Source organism: Diabrotica virgifera, chromosome 8 (assembly GCF_917563875.1).
Source record: "Diabrotica virgifera virgifera chromosome 8, PGI_DIABVI_V3a".
NCBI classification, from domain to species: domain Eukaryota; kingdom Metazoa; phylum Arthropoda; class Insecta; order Coleoptera; family Chrysomelidae; genus Diabrotica; species Diabrotica virgifera.
The window spans coordinates 221,858,631-221,875,990 of record NC_065450.1 but is presented as its reverse complement, the minus strand read 5'-3'; the positions used below and the strand labels follow the sequence as shown (position 1 = coordinate 221,875,990).

Below are 17,360 nucleotides of genomic sequence, written 5' to 3'. Positions count from 1 at the left end.
CTTTACCTACTGCTAATATGGCGGTGTCGTCGGCAAAGGTAGCTAAACAGTAGTTATCGAATTCTGGTAGATCACATGTATAAAGGAGATATAGGACCGGGCCCAATACGCTACCCTGGGGGACTCCGGCTTTTATTTCTTTAAGTTCAGAATAAGCATCATCTTGCTTGATTCTGAAATATCTATCAGTTAAGTACGATTTAATTATGTCTGTGTATGATTTTGGAAGAATAGTCTCTAATTTATGAAATAGTCCTTCATGCCAAACTCTGTCAAATGCCTGGGCAACATCTAAGAATAAAGCTGAACAAACTTTTCTTTACTCTAGTGCATTTTCTATAATATCGGTGACTCTGTGGAGTTGGTCTATAGTTGAGTGTTTTTGATTCTCCGATTCTTCTCCGATTTAAGTGATTTTTTAATATGTTTTAATCTTTAACAATATCTTTGTAATAATATTGTTGCTAGACAGGTAAATTGTCATTGTATACCGGGTGTACCAATCAAACTGTGTTTTTTATCAAAGTTCACCACACTCTGTGGAATATTCTAGCATTTATAAAATACTAAAATTAAAACCCACCTATAGCCTCAGGTTTTCTTAACATTATGTTTTTTTTATTCATTCGCTTATGTTAGATAATAAAAAAAGTTGGGTACTTTAACAACTAGCTATGTTCTTCATCAATACAGGGTGTTTCTAAATAAGTGCGACAGGATAATTCTGCATGAAAAAATAATGACCGTTTGTTTTATAAACATATGTTCGCAAATGCTTCGTTTCTAAGATACGGGATGTTGAATTTTTTCTTACAAAGTGATGATTTATTTGCTCTTAAACCGGTTGAGATATAAAAATTAAATTTGGTAGGTTTTAAGAGGTAGTTATTGCGCATTTTTTGTCATACAATTAAGAAATTTATATTCACCATTGGCGTGCATACACTACCCATATGCACGCCAATGGTGAATATAAAATTCTTAATTGTATGTCAAAAAATGCGCAATAACTACCTCTTGAAACCTTCCAATTTTCATTTGCATGTCTCAACCGGTTTTAGAGCAATAAATAAATCGTCAGTTTGTAAGAAAAAATTCAACATCCCGTATCTCAGAAACGAAGCATTTGCGGACATATATTTATAAAGCAAACGGTCATTATTTCTTCACGCAGAATTATACCTTAAAGTTTGTCGCACTTATTTAGAAACATCCTGTATTGATGAAGAATATGGCTAGTTGTTAAAGTACCTAACTTTTTATTGTACAATATAAGCGAATGGAATCAAAAAACATAATGTTAAGAAAACCTGAGGATATAGTTGGGTTTTAATTTCAGTATTTTATAAATGCTTCCCAGTACAAAACCACATCAAGATATTATAAAGACAAAGAGGGAAATCTGATAGGTGGAATAGATAAAAAACTAAGAAGATAGACCGATTATTTCGAGAACATATTATGCACAGACGACCAAGATGAAATAGAGCAAATGCAACTACCACATGAAGAAGAAAGAGACCCAAATGTGAATGAGGAAGTACCTACCAAGGAAGAAATTATAGATATCATAAAAAACTTAAAAAACAACAAAGCACCGGGAGAAAACGGTATTATTGCAGAGTTTTTAAAAGATGGTGGCGAAGGGCTTCAAGAAGAAATCATTGAGTTATGAAGCGTGGATCAAAGAAAAAATACCCAATCAGTGGAAAGAAGCTATCCTATGTCCTGTACATAAAAAAGGAGACGTTACAGAATGCAGAAATTACAGGGGAATAGCTCTACAAGATACAGTATATAAGATTCTGGCCATATTAATTAAATATCAAGCGGGTTTTAGAGCACACAGATCGGTAATAGACCAAATTTTTGCAATGAAACAAATTTTATCTAGCTCATATGAATTCAACCTAGCATTAAATATGTTATTTATTGATTTTAGACAGGCATACGATACCATAAAAAGAAGTAAAGTATATGAAACGCTAGAATATTTTGAATTTCCACCAAAAATAGTAAGATTGACTAAATGCATACTTAGTGACACTAAAAGTAAAATTATGATAGAAGGACGGGTTTCGGATAGCTTTATCACCAATAGAGGCCTGCGACAAGGTGACCGGTTATCAACAGATTTCTTCAATTAAATTTTAGAGAAGATTTTACGAGAATGCAACATCTATCCTAAAGGCACAGTATATCATCACAGGCACCAATGTGTAGCATACGCAGATGACATTACCTTAATAACAAGGAGACCTGCGGAATTAAGAGGCATCTTTAATAGACTAGAGAGAACAGTCAAGGAATATGGTTTAGAAATAAACGAAGAAAAGACGAAATATATGGTGATGAAGGGAAATGAAAATCATCTGGGACGAAGCCCAAGTAAAGAATACAACTTCGAAATTGTCGGCCAATTCGATTACTTGGGAGTAACACTAACAAATAGGAACGAAGAGAACCAAGAGATCGCAAAAAGAATGGCGAAAGGTAGTAAGAGTGCTATGAGTCTAACGAAGATACTGAGGTCGAAGATAATATCCAGAAAAGCAAAACAACGAATATATACAACAGTTATCCGACCTACAGTACTCTATGCTAGCGAGACCTGGACATTAAATAAAGACATGGAAGTAAAATTAGATAGATGGGAACGAAAGATCCTCAGAAGGATATATGGAGGTCTAAAAGAGGGAATATCTAGCGAAGAAGAACGAATGAAGAAATAATGCAAATATATGGACAACCAAAAATAACAACACTCACCAAAATTCAAAGATTAAGATAGCTCGGGCATATAGCAAGAATGAAGAAGGAAGAGTTCCCAATGAACTAATAAACACGGAGGCTGGTACAAAAAGAAAAAGAGGACGCCCCAGAAGAAGATGGCTGGAGTCGGCAAAAAAAGATCTGAAATGGCTGAGGGTACAAGATTGGAAAAACCTAGCACAAGACAGAAAAAAATGGAAGAAAACCATTGAAGCTTTGGGCCCCTGAGGCCTATTGAGGTGAACTATATATATTTTATAAATGCTAGAATATTCCACAGGGTGTGGTGAACTTTGAGAAAAAAACACAGTTTGATTTTTGACACAGTTTGAGAAAAAACACAGACCTACATCCGGTATACAATGACAATTTATCTGTCTAGCAACAATATTATTACAGCGATATTGTTAAAGGATAAGGCTATAACATATTAAAAAAATCACTTAAATCGGTCAACAGGTTTAGGAAATTCGAGACATCAAAAATGACCCATTTTGTGGAGTGCCAGTTTTTCGTGCAGGTCTGCCTTTTATTTCCGTAAAAAAATAAAATGTCAGCCGTACAAAATCATGTTCCTGTAAGAACTAAGTGAAGATTATCCTGATTCTGAGTTATGATTTATTACCAAGAAACTATACAGTGATGAGCGTGCTAATAACCGGCAAAATAGCGCAAAAAATGGAAAACATATTAAGTTGTGAGATAAAAAGAAATGAAACTAGTCGAGCTGGGAAATATTAACATTTAAATTCACATTATATTGAATGGGTGCGTTCGGACGACCATAGCGGCTGACTGCCAGCAGAAATCGGCTGAGTGGTTGCATCCAGCCGTGATAGGGAAAGCTTAGTAAATCTCTCAGCGGCTGACTTCCAGCGGTGACGTCTGACAGCTACTGCTGGCTCAGCTGTCCAGCCGCTGTGGTCGTCCGAACGCACCCATTGTTTCCCACCTTTACACGTATCAGATGAGTATGTCAACTAAAACTATCACTGTGACAGTGGTAGTTGCCAAACTCGTCCGATACATCTAAAGGTGGGAAACAATCAATATAATGTAAATTTTTAGGTTAATATCGCTAAATTTCGCAGCTCAACTAGTTTCATTTCTTTTTATCTCACAACTTAATACGTTTTCTATCTTTTGTGCTATTTTGCCGGTTATTAGCGCGCTCATTACTTATAAGAGTATCGTGTTGGACAACTTTCAATTGCTGCTATTGGCTCAAATAACTGAAGATTTCACTGGTTACAGTATTTTAAATATTTTATGTATATTTTTTCATTCAAAATATAAAGTAACTACAAATAGAATGTAGCATATATTCTAAGGAAGTTCCAAAATTTGTGTATAAAAAGATAAAATAAAAACAGGTAACTTACCTTATTAGTCAGCATAAGACAAGCTAGAACACCAAGACTCCACCAATCTACCGCGTGTCCATATGGTTCTGTCGCCAAAATTTCAGGAGCTGTAATATTTACAAAAAGAATTCTTCTTAAATAACTATTTTAGTCCAATTTCTGTTGATTATATTGATTTTTTAACTGTCTGTTTTGTTTTAGTATTTTTCTTTTAAAAGTAGTTGGCACTATTTTTACTCTTCTGTCAACTAAATATTCTATTGTAGATAAATCTAAACTAAACTGACTCTGTCAAGTAAATATTCTATTGTAGATAAATCTGATAATGTCTATGCATTTTTTATATTTGTTATATCTCTTCTCTGGGTTTTCTGGTCTAATTTATATTTTTTGTCCCCCTTGTTCAGACGGGACCTTCCCTAAACCACATTGTCAACCATAGGGATTATGGTTTATATAGTTACTTCAGTAGCTTGACCGCTGCTATGCAAAACTCAACATCTTGAAAGTCTAAGTTTTTCAACCTAATAAAAATATTTGTAAAATAAAATATTTTTAAAAGATTTTTAATTGAAAAACTTATTGGACCATTTTCCTGGTGACAACCTCCATGGCTTCTAAAAATTGCAAGCCAGATGGATGCTGCAGTGAAGACAAGAGGGAATTCTAAAAAGTTGCAATTCACAATCCCGTCTACAGCTTGGTAAAGTTCCAAAGGAAAATGGACCCTAGTTACTCTATAGGAGTAATACTAATATAAAATAAAAAAATAAAAATAAAAATAAAAATAAAAATAAAAATAAAAATAAAAATAAAAATAAAAATAAAAATAAAAATAAAAATAAAAATAAAAATAAAAATAAAAATAAAAATAAAAATAAAAATAAAAATAAAAATAAAAATAAAAATAAAAATAAAAATAAAAATGTAAAAATGAAAATGTATACCATTTTTATTCAGTTGCAACTGAATAAAAAAAATGGTATATATTTTTATTTTATATTAGTATTACTCCTATAGAGTAACTAGGTCCATTTTCCGTTGGAAATTTACCAAGCTGTAAATGGGGTTGTGAATTGCAACTTTTTAGAATTCCCTCTTGTCTTCACTGCAGCATCCATCTGGCCTTAGAAGCCATGGAGGTTGTCACCAGGAAAATGGTCCAATAAGTTTTTCAATTAAAAATCTTTTAAAAATATTTTATTTTACAAATATTTTTATTAGGTTGAAAAACTTAGACTTTCATTTAGCAGTTGCCGCTACGCACCTACTATCTTCAAGTCATGCAGTTGCAATGGGCGACTAATAGATGTCGAAATTTTTTACCTAAATTAGAGGTAACAGCCTATGCATTCTCTGAAGAGCCTCTAACAAGAGGTGAAATCGTCGATAAGAGTGCTGGTTGCGCTCTCTAGCCTAAGTAAAAATTAAGACAATTTTGGCTTCGCATTGCAACTGAATAAAAAAGGTATACATTTTTATTCAACATCTTGAATTTGCAATTCACTACACAATCAGCCACATTCCATCCAGCATCTGAAGCCAGCTATCACACTAGCTGCATTCTACAACCATCCAGTTAACTACATTCAAAGAGCTGTCAAATCTTCATTTTATTTTTTTAATGTACAATAAATGTGATTAGTTAATATAATCTTTTATTTATCCTTTCCAAGACTTATTTTCCCTTTCAAAGTTGATATAACATGTATAGGTACCTGCCTACACCTGAGAGACTGTATTGGTGATCAATGATCCCAGATACAAGAATGATTTTTATTTAATCTTCGTTTTCTTCTTCTTCCTTCTTGTATGTAGGCTTTAAAGCCTGTTTCTTCTTCAATATTAGCCTCCTAAATTGTTTAAATTATCGCACCATCTTTATCTTGGTCTGCCAATACTTCTCCGTCCATTTGGTGACTGATCTCGTGCTATTATTACTATCCTATCCTCTGCCATTCTACTAATGTGTTCGTTCCACTCCTGTTTTCGTTTTGTCACCCATCCATTAATGTCTTCTACATTGAATGATCTTATTATGTTTTCGCTTCTCTCCCTATCCAACAGACTTTTCCCTGATATTCGTCGAAGTATTTTCATCTCTGTTGTTTCTAGTAGTCGTCTCGTTTTAATTGCTGCTTTATAGATTCGTGCTTTTGTGTCTTGTCTTAGGTGTTTGTTCTTCCAGATTGTGTCATTAAGAGATCTCGCCGCTTTACTTGATTTTAAGCTTTGTTGTCGTACTTCCTCTTCAACATCTTCGTAACTGGTTATATCTATTCCCAGATATCGAAACCTTGCTTCCTGCTTTATTATTTTCCCATCAATTTCGATTTTACATCGCAGTGCGGGTATTTAGATGACATACATTTGGTTTTTTCTGCTGATATTATCATATTGTATTTCTTGGCTGTTGTATTGAAGATGTGTGTTAATCTTTGGAGATCGTCTTTTGTCTCGGCGATTAACGCGGCGTCGTCTGCATAACATAATAGGTACATATTTGGATTTCTTTGTTCCCCATTCTGTAACCATGACCTTTACGTACTATTTTATTATTTATTATAATCTTTCTATTATTTATTATAAGTGCAGTGGGCTTAACGAGTCACCTTGCCTGACTCCGCTTTGTACTGGTATAAACTGTGTTAGTTTTCAATTTATCTTTGCCTGTATTCGATTATGGAAGTAGATGTTTTCGATGGTTTGTATAATATTGATTGGTATTTTTTATTTAATCAAACCAGTCAATTTGTGTAGTATGTGAATCATAGTATTGCCTATGTGATTAGTTAGTTAACATTATCTTTTATTTGTCCTTTTTAAGACTCATTTTTCCCTTTCAAAGTTGATATAACATGTACCTGCCTACACTTGAGACACTGTATTGGTGATCAATGATCCCTGATACAAGAATGATTTTTAATCAAACCAGTCAATTTAGGTAGTATGTGAATGAATATTGTATTTCCTATCTACTATCATGTTTTTTTGTCCCTAGATATAATAACTAGTAGATTAGGCAAGGTATGGGCCGCTCTGTGCATCGAGGTGTAACGCCAATATTAATGATTGAGTGGTCTAGCCATCTTTGTCACATGCGGGATCGCTTGTTTAAAAGAGATAGATAGACCACCGATCGACTGCTTCCGCGTTACGCTTTTTTGCTCAGTATGTCTATCTTTAATATGTCTATGTTTTTGTCTGTCCTATTTAATTCCAGACTTTTACTCACATTTTCAACTAGACGTACGAAATAAATCAGATCATCTTGACTGTAGGCAAGGAGGGCTTTTCTTCCATCCTTCATGCGCTCTCCTAATATCTTCTTTTTAGCTTTCTATCGTCCACGTTTGCATAGTCCTCTCCCAATTCCTTCCATCGGACTCGATCTTAAGCAACATGTTTTCAATTTGTTCCGGTTACTCTTTTAACCTTTTTTTGTTACACGGATGACCAACGGGGGTAATAAATGACCCCCGGTCAAAAATGACCTGGTAAGAATATTTTCAGCATTTAAATCTTCACCTAACAATACATCCTCGTTTTCTGATACGATTTCATCTTCTATATCATCATAAAAATCACTAGCAGTAACAATTTCCTGTAACTCAGCCTGAGTAAGATATTTGCGGGCCATATCTTATATGTACACAAAATACTAAGAAACTATAATAATATACGCCAGGAAATAATAATAATGACTAACTGTAGCAGACAGGAATGTCATGATTCGTACATAGCAGGCACCACAGTCTAAAAATAGATTTTGATAACGCGCAGTGTAAAACTACTTGGAATTCCACATAATAGACGATATTTTACTAAACATCAACTTCAGAATATATTTTTTATTCGTAAAATATAGGGATTTTTTTTTATTTCAAAATATGAGGATATCTAGAATGATATTAAAGTCAAATAAAAAAATAATGAGTTAAATTGAAAATACTTTTGAATTTATTAAAGAAAAACATACGCTGTGGTCCAAATTTACCCCCCTGGTCATCCGAAGGTTAATATCATCAACCAATCTCATCTGTGATCTTCTCTCGGTCGTTTACTTTCGCAAGGTCTCCAGTGTTCTATCGTTGCATTCCAACGTTAGTCTTTTTGTCTAACAGTGTGGCGTGCAAGGCTCCTTTAAGTTCTGCAACTTTTGTTGTTATGTCGTCGACTTTTGTTTTTGATCTTACCCAGTCGTTCCTCTTATCTAATTTGCCTTGGTTACGGCCCAAGTTTGACATCCATATGTCATGATAGGAAGGATGCACTTGTTGAACACTTTGCTCCTCAAGTATTGGGGTATTTTGCGGTTAAGTATCCAACTAAGTTTGTCAAATCCTGTCCATGCTAGTCTTGCTCTCCTAGCAATTTCCGCACTTTGGTTCTCTTTGTAAAGTTTCAGGATTTGGCCTGAGCACTTTTACTGATCCCGTGGTATGCTTGTACAACTCAGTTATAAGAGAAATCAGCTGTGTTGGCATGCCTTTCTTTTAATAAATATCAGCCATAGATGACGTCATTTAATTTATAAAAGATGAGTAGTATGACGAAACGAAATAATGAAGCGTAAAATGCATGATCATCATTATCAAAAAATGACAGAAAACTGTAAAGAAATAAAACATGCCTTCAAAACACTGCAGTCCAAGAACTGAGGATTTGAAACAATGAATAATTGCTGCAGTCTTATTGCTAGATATCATTTATAACCAAATAGTAATAAAGAGGTAATGCAGTCGAACATTTTTTGTATGCATCTTTATATGAGTGAAAAAAGGTGGAAGTTTTGCCAATATTTTGTCCATTAGAAAAAAAAACTTAGAAGTCTACATAAACAAAGAGGCAATTAAAAATTTTATCAAGAAATTAAGAAATCCAGAGAAACTAAAAAGAAGAATACAAAGTATTACAGAAACAAAGAAGATTTTCTTCTAATCTCCGTTTCAAACATTAGAATCAGTATGGTTGTATATTGCAAGAGGGATTGCCATTCTGTGAATTATCATAAATAAATCCTCCTTTAGTATTTCCTCCCCACAGCAGTTACAGCGATAATACTCTAAAAGTACCTGCCTAATACTACCCTTCACAGACGTTGCCGATAATGAGAGCGGCAACATTGTCAAGAAAATTCTCATTTAGTTTGTATTGGCCCTATCCTCCGTACACTGACACTTTATAGGAGAAACTACAGAAAGTTAAACTGATGGGAGGAGTACTTGGAAGATCTGTTAAATATAGACCAACAAGCAGCCTGGAGGGAAATGAGAATTGGGAAGAAGATGATGCGGGGACGTGGGAAGAACCAACTTTGAAATTAAGTTAAAGAAGTAAAATATAAATAATTGATTTTTTGTACTCTTTCTTGTACCCTATTGTTGTCACACCAGAGGTAAGAATTTGTAAGAACGAAAATTGAACCGCTACCATGACAAGAAGTACCCTCACTCATGGGTGTGAAAATTGGACAATAAAAAAGAAAACCAAAAGCAAAATAAGAGTAACAGAGATGGAATTCCTAAGAAGAAGCTGCAGAGTAACAAGAAGAGATGGAGTAAATAACGTAGAGATTAAGAAAAGAATGGAAATGAACTCGGATACTTATAATAGACTACATCGAACAGAAGAGATTAACCTGGTACGGACATGTTACAAGAGCAGACCAAAATCGTTGGATAAATAGAATAACAGAGTGGAGCCCGATAGGAAGAGAAGCAGACGCCGAAGGTCTTTCAGAGATGAAGTGGACGAAGCAATGGAAAGAAGAAATCTAGAGGAAGGGAACTGGCAAAACAGAAAGAACTGGATAGAACGGTTGAGTGAAGGAATAAAGTGAAAACTGTGGAAATCCTTAGTATATATCTTGTAGATAATTTAATTTTATTTCACGATTTTTACAGAGCAAATTCTTTCCGAAAGTATATAGCTTTGGAGATAAACGATAAAATGTTGTGGAAAGCATGGTCTGCATTCCTATGAAGAGAGATTCAAACAAAAAAACTTTTTGGCACGATTACCTTTCAACTACTATCCTAGTCGTAGATGATATGGAACAACAAAAGGCTGATGTACTACAGTGGTTCAAAATAAATCGATTTTTTTTTTCTTTTCAGTCCTTAAAAAATTTTTTAGAGGTCGCTCAGCAATTTCTTCGCTCAAAAAATCGCGTTATTTTTTGTTTTCTTGGCTAAAAGAAATAAAAAAAATCATATTTCACGTAATTGAGTGTCTTTATTTGTTCCCCAAGTTGTTTTCTATTTGAACATCATCAAACTAAATAAAAAAAATATTTAAAAGGGTCAGTAACACCTATATTTATTCGGGGGTATCTTTATGACTGAAATTTACAAAAAATACATCAATTTTCATCATTACATCATATATATAATATATTGCATATATAATGCCTGCCCTCCCCCCAGTCAAAAATTCAAATGACGCCCCTGCTTTATAGCCTATTTTTCGCTACTTATAAAGGATTTTTTTAATTTTTCTAGGTGAGTACAAGGGATTAAAAAAATTTCTCTGGCGGTAAAATTACTCTTTGACATGCAAGAAATATGAAAAAAGAATTTATATTGAATAGGATATTAACCCCGTATTAATGGAGTCCCTGGTATTAAATGGAATTTTTATCACTTTTTGAACTTTGTGCAATAAAAAAATAATTTTTCATACTATGTAGTTAATAATTGGTAATACATATTTGTGAAAGTTTATCAAAAATACTATAATTTTAACATTAGCAAATTGAAATTGATACAAAACAACGGAATTATATGATTGCAAAGCTAAATAAAAGTTTATTGTCCAAAAAAATTATGCATAATACATTTTCAGCTATTTTCTACAAAAATCTAATGTAAAAATAAGGTTGTTGTACTATTATCTTGAATATAGACATCAAATCCGATAATTTATGCCGGAATAAAAATATTTAGGGAAAAATAAAGACGCGCATCAAATTAAATACGCGGAATATGAATTGTTTATTTCTTTTAGGAAAGAAAACAAATAATAACGCGATTTTTGGAAAAAAAATTGTTGCGCTACCTCTAAAAATTTTTTTAAGGGCTGTAACTTTCCCTGATCTTATTTTTTCGTCACAAGAAAAAGAAAAATATATCGATTTATTTTAAACCACTCTACTAATGTACAGGGTTATTCACCATACTTTGACCACCCTGTAACTGCTTTATTTACAGAATTATAAAAAAATGTAAAATACAAAAGTTACACGATCTTTATGTAATTTTCGAAAATGATAGTAGAAAAAGAAGGTGCAAACAAAATGGCTGCAGATGTTAACCTGTTAATTTAAATGGAGTATATAGTTACACATATTGAATTTGATAGGCCTATTTGGAAAAATAAGCGAGATACTAGATATTTTGAATAAAGCTCAGTCATGATGGTAGGCTATCACAGTGATAGGAATATCATGACAACAATGATATTTTTTGACAATTTATAATATTTAATTAGAATGGGTTACACATAAGCTAAAAAGTTTAAAATATTATAGGTAATAAATAAATTACTGTAGGGAATGGAACACTAACTTATAATATTAAAATAACAACGACAATTTACAGTTAACTAATAATACTACAAGTGAAATGTAAGTTAAATAATACTAAATACAGATAGGCCCATCAAACTCAATATGGAAATGTTCGTTACAGAACATTCTATTCAAATATATAACCATATACAGGGTGTTCCATTTAAATTAACAAAGTTAACATCTGCGGCCATTTTGTTTACACCTTCTTTGTTTTTCTACTATCATTTTCGAAAACTACATAAAAAATCGTGTAACTTTTGTATATTATATTTTTTTCTAATTCTGTAAATAAAGCAGTTCACATGGGGGGTCAAAATATAGTGAATAACCCTGTACAAAATCAGTTTACAATTTTCACCAAAAGCAATGACAATTACAACGTATAAAAAATAAAACTTCAGTAAAATAAATAAAGTCTTTATTTCGACTCGAAATCACAACATTTATATATTAATCACTAAACTATTCACATATTATTTACATGTATTCCTTAAAAATTACCATGTCAACTGCGAGATGAAGAAATACGAAACGATAATATTAAAAATGTCGTTGAAACAAATACCACACTGTCCCTTACTTTCAAGTCACACAGGCCGCTGTTTTCTGAAGCCTCTTATATATGTTTTGGGAAAAAAGAAGAAAATTTGTATAAATCTTCAATATTTGGCATTTTTCTCATACTATTCAATAGCCATACATCATTTCAAGGTAAAAAAAAGGGCTTAATACAAACATCCATTTGCAATTTTACAAAAAAACATTTTTTTATTGGTACCCCATTTTTCTTATTTAAAGTACGCCTATGCGTGTTTAAATTCAACTTACCATGGCAACATCAACAGTTTTAATTGATCTAACCTGACAGGAGTACATACCTTGTAACATCAACTAAATAAAATATTACTAACAAATGTTTCAAAAGCCTTATTCAAATATTTGAAAATCTTAATCTTAAATGAATGTAAAAAGTATAGTTGGTATTAAACTATTGAAAAAGCCCGCCATATTTAAAAAATAAATTATAAAATCATGTATCTTGTGAGATACATTGGGCAAAAGAGGGTTAATGCCACTGTAGTGTAAAGAATCGCCTAGAGTAGACAAATTAATCATAATAGACGTTAGGTTAGGTTAATGGAGGTTTATTACATTATATTTGGTATTGAGGGAGATCACCACCAATAGGGAACTTGCATAAAATTTTAAATTCGAAAAAAAAATGTTATAAATCACAACAGAACATAATTTAAAACATGTATCAAAGATAAAAAAAGTTTTGTTTGTCTTTAGTTTGGCCCCTAAAGACGATTAAAAATTCAAATTATACCAACCAGCCCAAAACGCGTCGTGACGTCATCGGGCTATATGTTTACATCCTGAACCAACAAAGTAAACAAAATTGTATATAATTTCAAATTAGACATTATAAACGTCAGTAGAAAATACAGTTATGTGACGTCACAAGTGTTTTTGATCGTTTGAACTATTCATAGAAAACTTGTACTTTTACAAAATGGTTTTATTTTCCATAGTATACCTTCTTTCCTTTCCTTCAAAAACTGTATCAAACTCCAATCTCAACAAACTGGTATATATTATTACAATGACATACGATAAATGTCATTAGAATATAAATATTTTTTCCTTATTCTGCGCCGATGAGCTGGACAAATACCCAAGTAGGTGGAGGCCAATAAACTAAAGAAGGAGAAGAAGAATATACCTAAATATGCTTTTTCTCATGAGGATCTTTCAGTGCGTCACAGTTTTTCGATTTCTTTCTAACTCATTAAATTGCATGTGACAGAAAAAAACGCACGTCGGTGATTACATTTCGTTGGTGACATTTATAACATTAATTTATTCTAGTTGTCAATAGATGGCGCTATAATCGAAAAAAAAAATATTTACGAATTATACAGGGTGTTTCATTGGGAAACGGAAATACTTTAACGGTGAATAGAGGTCACCGAGCCGGTTCAAGGCATACTACATTTTTTGCCCTGTCGACTTTTATAACCGAGTTATAGGGTGTTTTATCGATTTTGTCCATTTCTTTCCTAAGCCATAACTTTAGAACCACCCTGTATATTTTTTTGATATTTGGTACACATTTGTCTCATTCAAAACCCAAACGACCGACATACTAACCATAAGAAAAATCCAGGTCCGGATTAACAAAAAATTATAAAGTAATTGTGACCTTAAAACAACACCCTGTATATTCAAATTTTGAAAATCTGTTTGCATATTTGAAAAGAGCACAAAAAAAGTAAGTTTAATGGTTAGCTTCAATTTTTCGGCCAAACAATTTTATGACTTTAATTTTGAAATTATATTGAATTTTTTAAGAACTCTGATATTAAAAAGCAGGTATTATTAACTTTTAGTTATAAATTATTATATAAGTATAATATTATAAATTATATAAGTTAATGAATAAATACTCATTTTAAAAATAATCAATACTTATTTACCACATTTTAACGACCCAATTACTAATGACAAGAAAAATCCAGGTCCGGAATAACAAAAAAATATAAAGTTATTGTGAGCTTGAACCAACACCCTGTATATTATAATTTTGAAAAATTGTCTGCGCATTTTAAAAGAGCATAAAAAACTGTGATTAAACGTTCATTTTAATTATTTCGCCGTTGATTTAATTACATCAATTTTGAAATTATATTGAAATTTTAAAGAACTCTGAGATTAAAAACCAGATATGTATTATTAACTTTTAATAATTTAATGTTAATAAATCAATACTTATTTTAAAAATACTTATTTACTACGCTGGCTTCATGGATTCTCTGTATTTGTAGCTGTATGCACATCATTAAAAATTAGAATTGCGAGAATTGGGATATTTTAATGATTTAGTAAAGAATGAAAAAAACAGCTATATCTAATAAAAAAAAAATTGTTTAAACAATTCAACAATTTAACATTAATTAAAAATATTTGAACTAGAAATAACAGTTGCTCAAAATGTCCGACATTTTGTTCGATGCATTTCCTTGCTCGTTTTAAAAGATTTCGAATCGATTTTCTTATTCCATTGGAATTGTTCTTCATTTTTCTGGCAGCTTCTTGTGACCTTGACAGAATTAATCAATATGATTTCAAAATTGCCGTAATTAAATTATCTGCGCAAAAATTTGACATGCACCTTTTAACGCAGTTTTTGATGCTCTTTTAAAATGCGCAGACAAATTTTCAAAATTTCAATATACAGAGTGTTGGTTCAAGCTCACAATTACTTTATATTTTTTTGTTAATCCGGACCTGGAATTTTCTTGTCATTAGTAATTAGGTCGTTCCAATGTGGTAAATAAGTATTGATTATTTTTAAAATGAGTATTTATTCATTAACTTTAATAATTTATAACTAAAAGTTAGTGATACCTGCTTTTTAATGTCAGTTCTTAAAAAATTCAATATAATATCAAAATTAATGTCATAAAATTGTCTGGCCGAAAAATTGAAGCGAACCATTACACTTGGTTTTTTGTGCTCTTTTCAAATATGCAAACAGATTTTCAAAATTTGAATATACAGGATGTTGTTTTAAGGTCACAATTACTTTATAATTTTTTGTTAATCCGGACCTGGATTTTTCTTATGGTTAGTATGTCGGTCGTTTGGGTTTTGAATGAGACATACGTGTACCAAATATTAAAAAAATATACAGGGTGGTTCTGAAGTTATGGCTTAGGAAAGAAATGGGCAAAATCGATAAAACACCCTGTAACTCGGTTATAAAAGTCGGTAGTGCAAAAAATGTAGTATATCTAGAACCGGCTCGGTGACCTCTATACACCATTAAAGTATTTCCGTTTCCCAATGAAACACCCTGTATAATATATCTACGAATATAATCTGTTCAATTTATAAGACTATAAAAATCAAAGAAAATACCATTGTATAAATGCAATAAACACAATTGATTTGATTTTATGCCAAATTGCAAATAAAATGTGACAACTGTCAGATTTAACTAAAATGTCATGTCAGAAGACTTTAAATTTGTATTTCTAAGTTATTACGAGTTTTTGAAGCGTGAAATTTTGGAAATCTCATTTTTAAACAAAACTGAACATTATTATCTAATAAAAAAAATGTGCAAGTTCCCTATTGTTGCAGTTTATTATATTAATTTTTTTATGGCGAATTTTGATCTTTTTTTCCCAAAACACAAGAATTTAGATTATCCTTCTAATCCTAGTTTTTATAATTGTACAAATTTTAATCTAGACATAGTGCACAGATAAACTAACATTATGATTATAATTTTGAGGAAAAATAAACGTATTGCACAAAAATCTTAATGCACATATAAAGATTTTTAAAATTAATAAATACAAAGAAAATTACATCGCTGTCCTATCCAAGAATTTTCTCAAATCTTCAAAAAGGATGTAGGTAAATATATATACTTAAATGGTAAAATTTGTTATTTCTTGTATTTACAACAATATTGTTAGTTTTGATTCCATCTATATTTTTCTCTCAACTACAAAAATATTTTGAAAAATCACCTTAAAAGAAATCATAAGCAGTTGAGGATTTATGTACACAGTCAAAATTATTCCAGCGTTACGAAAAATGGATGTGATGAGTTATTTTTTACATGTTTGAATACAAAATCGCCAAAAGCTATCACGATAATAATGGCATCCACAACAAAATCGTTAGTTTGGTATATAGAAAGATAAATAAAAACAAAACGGAGAAATAACAGAGCATGTCTTACGATAAAAACATAACGTTGATTGTCTGTCTGCCCCTCTGGTTAAACATGCAACAAAATTAAGGGAAGTTTTTATTCCCTGTTCCAGAAATCTAGAAAAACACGTTAAGGAGGGGGTATGGTTTGAAATTTTCGATTTTTTATTATTGTAAATGAAAATACATAACAACAAGAATATAGAAACATAAACGTTTGTTAAGAGGAAACAGTAGCGTCAACAGGTAGCGAAAACGCGTTCCAAGATTGCGGCTATAATTTTGAATATTTTTTCGAGATATTTGGCACACGTATTCGTAATATAATAAAGAATGGCGGTACAGAGCCCAATTTGAAAAATATATTAATATGTGGAAATTACTCTGTGATTAAATACAATATTAAAAAACGAGCCTGTACCGCCATTAAGAACAAAAAAATACACTTTTTTTAAATAAACTTTTTTATCCGATGCCTAGATTTTGTGTCATTTTGGAACTACTAAAATTTTTTATTTCATTAGTAGTTCCAAAATGACACAAAATCTAGGCATCGGATAAAAAAGTTTATTTGAAGAAAGTGTATTTTTTTGTTCTTCTTAATGGCGGTACAGGCTCGTTTTTTTTTAAATTGTATTTAATTACAGAGTAATTTCCACATATTAATATATTTTTCAAATTGGGCTCTGTACCGCCATCCTTTATTATATTACGAGTACGTGTGCCAAATATCTCGAAAAATATTCAAAATTACAGCCGCAATCTAGGAACGCGTTTTGGCTACCTGTTGATCGCTACTGTATCACCTTAAAGTTGTCCCTTCATGATAAATTATATTATTGTTTATTCTAAACATACTGAATTGCCATAGATATCGTGATAGTGGTGATTTCTCGCCTGTTCTTTGGTTTTTACGCAAC

The 17,360-nt window shown here is 31.8% G+C and overlaps 1 protein-coding gene across 2 annotated transcripts in view; it reads right to left on the bottom strand.

The window, feature by feature from the left end:
• The window catches only part of LOC114342014 (serine/threonine-protein kinase S6KL), a 342,669-nt gene that overhangs the window by 225,389 nt on the left and 99,920 nt on the right, over nucleotides 1-17,360 (bottom strand). For both annotated transcript variants that reach the window (XM_028292815.2, XM_028292821.2), the window contains exon 7: nucleotides 4,155-4,243. In XM_028292815.2, coding sequence (XP_028148616.2) covers nucleotides 4,155-4,243 — 89 coding nt within the window. The remainder of the gene's footprint in view (nucleotides 1-4,154; nucleotides 4,244-17,360) is intronic.